Here is a 10,931-nt window from a genome sequence, read left to right as displayed (position 1 = left end):
AATTAAGGAGGATATATAGCTAGCCCTCAAAAGGGACGTATCAAAAGTGAACAGCTATCAATAAATGGTGGAAACTAGCTAGAAAGGGGTCGGTAGAAGAGAAGTGTACAATCACTTGCATCAAGTAAAAAGATGTGCTCCAATAAAATGGTAGAAAGGGGTCAGTCAAAAGAGAAAGAGAAGGGTCCATTACTTGCATCAAGTGCATGATATCTGTCCAATCAAACTCTTCTTAATTTTCACCCATTTTGATTCCTATAGTATTGCTCATAATAGTTTTGGAACCACCGTCGATTCAGATGGTTGAACCACCTTTTTGCCCAAAAATCATTTAGGCAATCGGTTCTGTTTCACCCTTCAACCATTCATTTTTTAAAAATTGTTGATTTGGCCAATGATTCGTTGATCCAGGCAGTCAAATCATCGACCCATTTGACCTGAACAAGGAGGATGAGGCCGGACCTGCTGCCTTGCTGATTTGATGAGCCATCCACGTGCATAGTCCATACTTGTGGCGGCGGGGCCGGATCCTCGACAGTGAATGTGCATTCGGCAATGAAGTCTACTAGGGACTGGGCCTTGATCGTGAGACGGGGTGCGTACTTGATGTCGAACTCACTCAGCTCTACGCTCCATTTGATTAGGCGGCCAGATGCTTTCGGCCTTTGGAGTACTTGCTTGAGGGGCTGGTCTGTGAGCACTTGAATGTTGTGGGCCTGGAAATATGGCCTGAGCTTTCTGGTCGAGGTGACCAGGGCTAGGCCATTTTTTCCAAGTTAGATTATCGGGTTTCTGCGTTGCTAAGGACCTTCTTGGTGTAGTTGATGGGCCTTTGTACCCGATCTTCCTCTTTAACCAACACCGAGTTGACGACCTTGTCCCCAGCCTAGAGGTAGAGCAGTAGCTCATCCCCTAGGTTCGGTTTGGTGAGGAGAGGCGGCGAGCTCAAGTACTGCTTCAGTTCTTGAAAGGATTGTTTGCATTCCTTGGTCCAATGGAAGTCCTTTGGTTGCTTGAGGGTTTTGAAGAAGGGCAGACACTAGTCTACGGATTTGGACATGAATCTAGTGAGGGCGGTTACTCTACCGGTGAGTCGTTACACTTCTTTGTGAGTCTGGGGTGATTTCATGTCAAGGATGGCTTCTATTTTTTTTGGATTCGCTTCAATCCCCCTCTGTGTCACTATGAACCCCAGGAATTTACCGGAGCTGACCCCGGAAGCACATTTGGTTGGGTCCAACTTCATCTTATACTTCTTGAGGGTGCCGAAGACTTCCTTTAGATCGGCAAGATGGTGCTCGACCTTCTTGCTATTCACGAGCATGTCGTCGATGTATGCTTCTACGTTTCGGTCGAGCTGGTCCTTGAATACCTCATTCACCAGCCGCTAATAGGTGACGCTAGCATTCTTGAGGCCGAAGGGCATCACCTTGTAGCAGTATAGGTCGCGGTCGGTGATGAAAGTCATTTTTTCCTGGTCATTTGGGTGCATTCGAATCTGGTTGTACCCCAAGAAGGCATCCATGAAGCTCCGGAGTTCATGCCCTGCCGTTGCATCGACAAGTTGATTGATTCTCGGTAGAGAGAAGTTGTCTTTAGGGCAGACTTTGTTTAGGTTGGTGAAGGCGATGCATATCCTCCACTTCCCATTGGCCTTCTTCACCATCATCACGTCGGCTAGCCAATCAGGGTATTTGACTTCTCGAATAAAGCCGGCATTGAGCAACTTCTACACTTCATCAATGATCACTTGTCACCGTTTTGTAGCGAAGCTTATCTTCTTTTGCTTGATAGGTCGGTAGCGAGGGTCGACGTTCATGTGGTGTGTGATGACTTCAGGGTCAATCCCTGGCATATCCGCCACCGACCAAGCAAACACGTCGGTGTGATCCCTTAGCAGCTGCACAAGTTCTTCCCGGAGGTGGTCATCTAGGAGAGAGACGACCTGGACCGTCCTCTTGGGGTCTTTCTCGTTGAGTGGCACCTGGATGAGGTTTCTGATAGGTTTGTTGCACTGTGTTCTCACCTTGTCTTGTAAGATCATAGGCTTCAGCCATCAATGTTTCCATGGTTGGGCGTGGTCCTCGGTAGGAGAGCAAGCAGCACTACCGCGCAGTTCTTTGGTCTCCACGTGCTACCCCTATGCCGTATTTGGTGGGGAACTTCATGGCGAGGTGGAATGTGGAGACTATAGCCTACAGAGCATTAAGGGTTGCCCTGTTGAGGATGGCATTGTACAATAGGGGCAACGAACCACAATGAAGTCCACCATGGTCATCGCAGTGATGTCTTCTTCTCCGATCAGGAGGGGAAGGGTTATCCTTCTAGTGGGCAAGAGGGACTCCCCGGAGAAGTCCACCATGCTCTTTGTCGATGCGAGCTTCTCGAATGCGTCCTTAAAGAGCACATCAGTAGAGCTACCTATATCAACTAGAAACCACTGCATCTTGAAGTTGGCAACCTTGGTTGTGATTACCAAGGCGTCGTAGTGCGGGGTCTGAACTCCTCAAAGGTCATCGTTGGTGGAGGTGATTGACTGGTTACGCTTCTTCTTGTGTCCTCGGTTCTCGATTTCGCATAGCCATGCATACTTCTTGTGCCCCGAGCTGCTCTCTCCTCCTACGGTAATCCCTCTTGATATCATGTGGACCACACCGATAGGAGGAGCTCGGGGTGGTGGCCAAGCATTCTCCGCGTGCTATTCCTCCTGTGCTGGCATCTGCTTTTGTCGACGAGCCCGCCGAGGTACCCGCGCTTGATCAGGTCTTTGATGTGGTTGTGCAGATCAAAGTAGTTCCCTGTGTCGTGGCTGTGGTCCCTGTGGAATTTGCACTACTTGTCTCGGTTCCTCTTGTTACCTTGTGTTTTCATCTTCTCGGGCCGTCGAACGTAACTGCAGTCATGGATTTACATTGGAACTTCAGACCATGGTGTATTGGAACTTCAGACCATCGGAACTTCCGATAGGTTGGCGGCGGTGTTCGTGGTCTGTGATCGAGTTGGCGATCCTGCCTTTTGTGGTCTCGATCTGATATTTCTGACTTCCGCTCCTTGGTATCTCTCCTCTTTTTGCCGGACCTTTCTTTTTGGTCTCACAACTGTGCCTGTGCTTCTTCTGCGTTGATGTACTTTTGGGCATGAGTCATCAGGTTGGGTAATGTCTATGAAAGGTTCTTGGAGATGGAGAAGTTGAATGGTGAGGGGCGGAGTCCATGTTGTATGGCAATGACGACCGCAGACTCATTCAGGTTCTTGACCTATAGTGCTTTAGTGTTAAACTTTGCCAGGTAGTCCTTGAGAGATTCATTCTTCCTTTTCTACACCTGCATGAGGCTAGTCGAGGTTTTCTAATGCTTCTATCTGACTGTGAATTGTACACGGAATTGGGTCTCCAATTGAATCCATGATGCTATGGAGCACGGGGGTAGTGAGGAGTATTGGGTCAGGGCTGGGCCCTTAAGGGTGGGCATGAGAGTCTTGCACATTAGGTCCTTAGAAGATCTGTGCAACATTAGTTGAGCCTTCAAGGCCTCGATGTGGTCGGTAGGGTTAGTGTTCCCATTGTATTTGTCCAGCTAAGGTGCCCGCCATCCTGCGGAAAGCACCTCGTCCATGATCTCTTGGGTGAACGATGGTTCTCTGATAAGATGAGTAGTTGGTTGCACAGGTTGATCTATAGCCGGTGTCGTGCTCTTCTGGATTTGGCTGCGCTCCAACTCTTCTAAGCGTTGTCGGAGTTCCCTGATTTTGGCATCCCCTATGGTCCAGTGCTGTGATGTGTGCTGCTCTTTCTTTCTTGGGGCATGTAGAGCGGTCTTTCACTGAGCTAGACTTGGAGATGGAGACCACACGAGGCGGTGTCCGCCTACTGAGCCTTTCTTTGGCGGGGATTCGCGTAGTTTGGTGCATCCTGCTGCGGTTGCCAAGTTCGCAAGAGCGGACGGAGGGGGTGGGCTTTCTTGCTGTGTCCTACTTTTCTTGATTGGACCGCGCTGCCCCCTTGTCTACCCGATGCACTTTGGGGTCCTCGGGGCGAGGATCATCCTTCGTACGTGTCGGGACATGAGGTGGAGTGGCCTTGTTGGGTGGTGCTGCAGATCCTAGGTTCTGTATCAACTCGAAGATCTTGTCGACCTTCTCTTGCATTGCTTGGAATTGCGCAGGCTTGACCGCGGTTGGGTGTTGCTGAGTTTCTTGGTGTGGAGGGCTACGACGTTGAGATTCCCGAGATGGGACCGACCTATTGATTGTTTGGACTGGTTTTTGGGCATCTTGATCGCTTTCTTGATTGCGCGGTGAGGAAGGAAATGTTTCCAAGAAAGGCTTTTTGTGCATTTCCCACAGGCGGTGCCAATCTGATGCAGCTCAATCCGAGGTGGTGCATGGAATAAGGAGAGCAACCAGATAGTCTTTGCCAACAGGGCGGAGCTGAGGTGGAAGGACGAAACCCGCTTCAAGACTTGTGATCAAGAAAGATGTCAGAGGCCTAAGGAGTTACCCTCGGCTAGGTACTTTGGTGCTCAAGTCAGTAGAAGGTAGTAGAAGGTCAAGCCGAGCAATGGGAATGTTGGGCCGAGCAAAGGGAAAGTATGGGTGTTAGAAGTTGGAATCCCTTACCTTGAGTGGGGACCGCCTCTTTATAGCCGAAGACCCGTGTCTTGGTCGGATTGGGCTTTTGAGGTTATTGGGATGAGATTGACCACCGAGGTCTTCGGGGTAGAGTCTTATTCCTTAGCGGAGTTGTCTTCGTCTCTCCTCTTATCCATAGTGTTTATCCGTGTGACGTGCAGCTGATGTGACTGAGAGGATAAGATGGGGGCACAATAGTAGCGTAGTTTGACCGAACTATGCCGACATGGCTAAGCTGACCAGGTGATAACTGGGCGGCCACATGTTTCTCAGGACCAGCTCAGCCATGATCCGAACACATACATATATGTTCTCTGGTTGCATTTGATAAGAATACATTTGTATAGATAGTTATCATAAATTCTAAGACATGTTTGGATTTAAAATAAGAGTAAAGTTTGCATCCCAAAAAATGGATAGAAACTTTATGATACATAGTTGTTCAATGTAAGAAAGAAGAAGTATAAAAAGTAAACAGGTCATATGGTAAGAAAGTAAACAGGTCATATGGGATCTGCTCATTCTATAAAAAGTATAGAAATACATCAACCTCTCATTTTATTATGGGAGCTGAGGTTATAAAGTTGGAGCCTCATTAGCCAATAAGTTTGTATTTGCGCTGTAAAGTGAACTGTGCTGCAATCCGGCCAATACCCCTGGGCCATGCCAGGCCGGTATGACACACGCACGTATATATAATTTTATTATACTATTTATTCTAATTATTATAATTTTTTTTCAATTTTTTGTCTATCTTGTTAATTTATTATTATTATTATTATTATTTTTTAATTTGAAAAATTCACACCACCCCCGACCCGACAAAGCACAGGCCTGTTTGGGCTCATGCTGCAGGCTGTTCTGGGCTTCCCTTTCAAAGGGTTCTAGGCCAGGTAGAAACGATTCACCCGACCCGCACGTTCTGACCTGACCCACATTACACCTATATATTTCTTGCAAAGGAGCCTCATCATCAAGGGAGGGAAAAGATAATTAGGGCCATATTACGTTGACAGTATTTTGAAGTACTTTCACTTCAGTGCACGATTTTGCCAAGTACCATGTTAATTGAGCTATACTAATAGGGCCATACTACGTAAAGGGGTTTCTCAATCTCTCTCTCTCTCATGTATGACATCCCATTATCATTCAGGAGGGTCAGGGCAGTTCCGACCAAGATTTACAGGTTTCACCGTCACCCTTGAAATAACGCCAGAAAGAGTTCGCATTTGAAGGTGACTAGTCGTTGGGATGTTTTTTCTTTCAAATTGTACCTGAAAGAGTCCCATTCCATAGTGATATGTCCATGTTTGTCCATTTAGTGCGGCCACAGGAACGAACCCTAATAACAACCAAGGAAATTAAAGAAACTTTAATAGATACTAACCCATGATCGAATTTTGTTAAATTAAGCATTTTCCACACAGATACCATGAAATTAGACATTGTGAAAGCTTTAAATCTTGTACGTTCAGGCTGTAAAAGTTGCACTTTGAGGCCATTGTGCACTAGCTTAGTCTATAAATGTTATTTTGTATAAAAGAAATACAACATTTATAGTTTTAGACTACATTTTGCTTTGTTATATGCAAATACATATCAGTATTTAACCTATTCAGTTCAATGAAAATCTCATCATGCAATCTTCTTCAATGTTTATAATTTCTACCCACAAAATGATCAATTGTGTATACTTTGATTTAATTGCAGTTTCCATTGAAAAGATAGTTCTACGACTGAGTGGTGTACACAGCAGTACTTTAGCTGCTTATGTGCACTAGCACAAACCCCCACAGGTAGAGAGAGAGACTGGTTATTTTAAAAGATAGGATAATGCTTTTAAGCTAAAATTGATAGGGTTTATAATTAGACCTGAGAGACTTGAAAAAAAATAAAAAAAAGAAAATCCAAGACAACCATATGAGGCTGAGAGGTGGATATGTGGATTAGTTGGAGACCTCAAAACCAAATTAAACTCATCAATCTCAAAATTAAATGAGCTTAATTGTATTAGGGAAGACCTTCCATGTAAGTCTTAGGAACTGTTATGTATGGTACATATGTAGGTACAATAATCTGGATCTCTTACCCACAAGAATCTTATGTATATGACACTACAGTTGTACATTAAGAACATCGATCTCCTCCATGAATGATAACATGTAAATACAGGAAATGTTAGCTGTTGGTGTCCTGTATGATAGCTGTGGATAAGAGATCTGAACATGTACAAAAAGGTACATCTCTCTTTCTTCTGTAATTGATATGATAACTCAAAAAATGCCTATATAAATCTTAGGAAGCCGTTTGATAACAGCAGGGACCCTTAATGGTTGAAGCTGAAGTTGGGTGGATCAATTAGTATAAATATCTTTGAATATTTTATTTATTTAATTATTTTATCCACTAAAAAACAAAGTAATAAATAGTTCAATACAAGGGAGTTGTGTGATCACAATTCGTTCTCATATCATAAGCTTCCACGTACTAGCATTTGCCCTTATCAAATTAATTTGAATGATTGAATCTCATGTGACAATGATTATGGAATCTCCTATATATAACCACAAATCAGAAATCAATACTTGATCTTAGGGCTAACTTGATGTTAAGTGGGTTGGACCGTCAATTCAAGGGTGGGGTATGGATGTTATTAACTTATTAGAGCTGAGGAAAAATCAATGGTCGTATATGATATATGATATTTAATTTGGATCTAATAAGCCAAGTATCTGTTTTATATAGTATTAGTGTGAGCATGTGTGTAGGTAAACTAACATTGTAGAATCAAATTTATCTTTTAATACTCTGCACCAAAAAAAACCAAGGCAAATATCCGCTTTACAAAGATAGATAATGCACTAGGCATTTAAACTATGATATACAGAAGCTAATATAATTACATACATTATTAATTTCATCTTAATAACACAATGTTGTTCCTCATCATCATTGGGGAATTAATCGTGATGCACAATCTTATACACAACAAATCTTTCCTTCTTCTCTTTGCCAATATCTACAACATTGATAACGCGGATACCCAAGTGACGAGGAAAAAGGGACGTATCAAGGCGAGGAGGACTCAATCACATGCAATGGTCTCTCTGGCTACTTCTGCGTCTAGCTGGGTCAAACTCAAAATGTAATAGTTTCCCAAACTAGCTACTTCAATTATTTGTCACCACTCATCTCCTTTTTCGATACAACTTCATAGCTCTGACTTCGTTAATTCTAACAGACGTCCACCTCTGTTTGGATGTTAGTGTACAGACGGCCTCTAGACACTATATATGAATCAAGCTAGCCCAAGTTTGTATTCACAAGACCGACATAGAGAACCATTTGCCATGGCTAAGCGCAGAAGCAATGGCGTTGTAAACCTCAAGGTGGTGGTAGAGATGCTACAGAAGAGTCTCTCCCTGACTAGGAGACTGCTGAGTTACGATTCAGATGAAACAGAAGCAGAGATCAGTGACGAGTCTGCACAATATTCAGTGCCAGAAGACGTCAAGGAAGGCCACTTCGCAGTGATTGCAGTTGATGATGGTGAGCCCAAAAGGTTTGTTGTTGCGCTGAATTATCTGACGCATCCAGCATTTCTCTGGCTGTTAGAGCAGGCAGCGGAGGAGTTTGGTTTCGATCAGGAGGGTGCACTCACCATTCCTTGCAGACCAAGCGAGATCGAGAGGATACTGGCAGACAGTGGGGGAGAGAGAGATCTTAGTGCTTGTTTTGATCGAAAATCCTGATGAGACATGGTAATAATAAAAAAAAAGGTTTCTAATAGAGCAAATGAATGATTTCATAAAAGATGTCTGTTACTCTGGTGCTCTCCATGATTTGTTTCTAAGCTACCAGTTAGTTATTCAAAGAGCCAGTGCTGTTTTGTTGTTTTTCTTCTCATTTCATTTGAGAGAGAGAGAGAGATTAAATGCCCATTTGGGAGGGTTTTCACCCAAAGTTGGAATTATATTACATTTACATATGCTGCAAAATCCACTTTAACCTATCTCACATATTTTCTCCAAGGTGGCTCGATCAAGGCAGCTCAACCAACGCAGAAGCGACTTTGCCAAGTACAGAATATTATCCTTTTTCCACCCAAAAAGGAATATTATCTAGCTTCTTATTAGCTGTTGATAACAGCTGAAGCGGCTGAACTGAAAGCCAATTACTTTGTCTTTTGGTGAATAAGTTTTTTAATGAGGTTTAATTTTAAGCTCCTTAATGTCTGAAGGTGTAGTTGTTGATAACAGCTCTTGCTTCTATTAATTACTGATGGGAAAATAATTTTCACCATGGTCTTAACAGATTATTTGATTACATTTTTTCTTAAATAAATAAAACAAAATAAAGAAATATTAGATTTCTGAGCATGATGAATCAAGAAATCTGAGGGGGTGTTCTTTTTTTTTGGATTTGGAGAGGGGGAAGTTGGTCAATAGGATTTTGGTTCCCATTGACAAAGAATCCCTGGTTCTTTTTTCAGTTTTATGTGAGGATTAGGGAAAGTTTATTTTCTTGGGTATTACTTACCTAGGAAAGTGATACCTATCTCCTAGGTGGATAAATAACTTTTCCACATAGGGGGGAAGTTGCCAACACTTGAATGAGACAAAAATACCTCTTTTAATAATGGATTTTTATAGTTAAAATGGTCATTGCCTTATTTACCTGAGAAATAAAAGAACATGGGTAAATGCACATACCTGAGTAAGTGTTCCCTAGGAAAAACTTACCCAAGTAATTACATTTCGGGTAAGTACCTTACTGAAAAGCGTACGGGGCCTTAGTGTTATTAAAGAAAGGGGATAAAAAATTATATAAAAAAACCCTCTTTTTAATTAGGTAAAGACCAATGGCCCATATTATAATTGGAATTGTAAAACAATTAAGGGAAAATTCCTGAATAGTACCCTAAACTTTTAGGGTTATGTCAAGTCAGTTCTCAAACTTTAAAACGTGTCTCTATAATACTCTGAACTTTCAAATTGTGTCTAATAGGTCCCTACCATTAGTCAACACCGTTATGTGACATTAAGTGTATATTAAATAATTTCAAAATGGCAAAAATACCCTTTATGATATTTTTTGACTATTTACCCATTTCGTTTGAGTGTTAGAAGAACAAAAAGGAAAGATGGATTATGAAACTGGTCAGCAATCAATTGTTGAAGCTCCTGCTCCCCTTTTTAAGTTCCTTGGCCCATTCAACAATCAACTGTAATCGGATGATCACTTGTTTAGTTTCATAACCGTTCTCCTTTCCTTCTTTTAACACTCAAACAAATCGAGTAAAATAGTCAAAAAAATATTATAAAAGGTAATTTTTGCCATTTTAAAATTATTTGATGCGCACGTGATGGTCTTTAAGATACATCTTGCAGCAAATAACTTAATTATAACTGACATTATGAAAGCAATGGTTGCATTTTTTTTTTTTTTTGCGTTTTTGCTTTTTTGCCTTTTCTTTTCTGCTACAATAATGGTTGCTATCAACATATAAGTTTCAGAAAGTCATTGGTCAACACTGTTTCCTACCAAATCATTTATTATGATGGCAGTAATTCAAACACCATGCATTGTGGGAACCACAATCTGAAGCCATTAATGTTTTGGCTCGCAAGTTGTTTGATGTTTTATCAAGGAAACCCGACCTTAGACCTATTCAAAGAAATGGAGAAAAAGATGGGACGGGAACAGATCCCACAGACAAGTCATAACTGGAGGAATCGTAGTGACCAACTTTTCATATTAGAAAGACATCTCATGAATCTTCTTTCTTTCATGCATTCATGTATGTCTTCATTAGAAGTGCAGTTCCATATGGTTACTAAATACGCGTGTACAGCACATAATTAACATAGATGGAAAAAGTTGGTGTATAATTTGGCTTTGAAAATGAAAAACACTAAGAAATCCTGTTAAAGAAATGTGATACTGTGAAAAGCTTGGTTAAAATAAAAACCAAAGTGTTTCTGTATTTTATATTTCGTATCTTTGAACATCCATATTTTTCACCTACTGTATGTTTTTTTGTAGAATTTCTATATTTTTATATCATTATTAAATAGTTCAGTATTTATGTGTTTTTCAGTAAAATTATGTGCAATAGGTAAGTGGTTAATTCTGAACCCAACACATAGATTTAATTGAAATAACTCAAATTATTTAATAAGTGATGATTGTGTGCAAGAGTTGTCTCCCTGAAGATTTAAAAGCTAAAATGCTTGCAACAAAGGCCCCTTGAACTTGGGGTTTTAGCACTTTGTGGGCCCTTACTCTAAATGGAGTTAATG

General features: G+C 41.7%; 1 protein-coding gene across 1 annotated transcript; it reads left to right on the top strand.

Annotated features, from left to right (window-relative positions):
• Positions 1-7,979: 7,979 nt before the first annotated feature.
• Positions 7,980-8,381, top strand: LOC148870878 (protein SMALL AUXIN UP-REGULATED RNA 12-like). Its single transcript, XM_088970001.1, has one exon. The coding sequence runs from the start codon at positions 7,980-7,982 to the stop codon at positions 8,379-8,381; it is 402 nt and encodes a 133-aa protein (XP_088826127.1).
• The last annotated feature ends 2,550 nt before the right edge of the window (positions 8,382-10,931 follow it).

This window comes from Nelumbo lutea, chromosome 2 (assembly GCF_056320005.1).
Source record: "Nelumbo lutea isolate HS-2025 chromosome 2, American lotus-T2T, whole genome shotgun sequence".
Classification (NCBI taxonomy): Eukaryota; Viridiplantae; Streptophyta; class Magnoliopsida; order Proteales; family Nelumbonaceae; genus Nelumbo; species Nelumbo lutea.
The sequence above is the reverse complement of the archived record's forward strand: the minus strand, read 5'-3'. Positions and strand labels throughout refer to the sequence as shown.

Bases quoted from the DNA above. Each gene is read 5' to 3' on its own strand.
- LOC148870878 (XM_088970001.1), top strand. From the start codon at position 7,980: ATGGCTAAGCGCAGAAGCAATGGCGTTGTAAACCTCAAGGTGGTGGTA.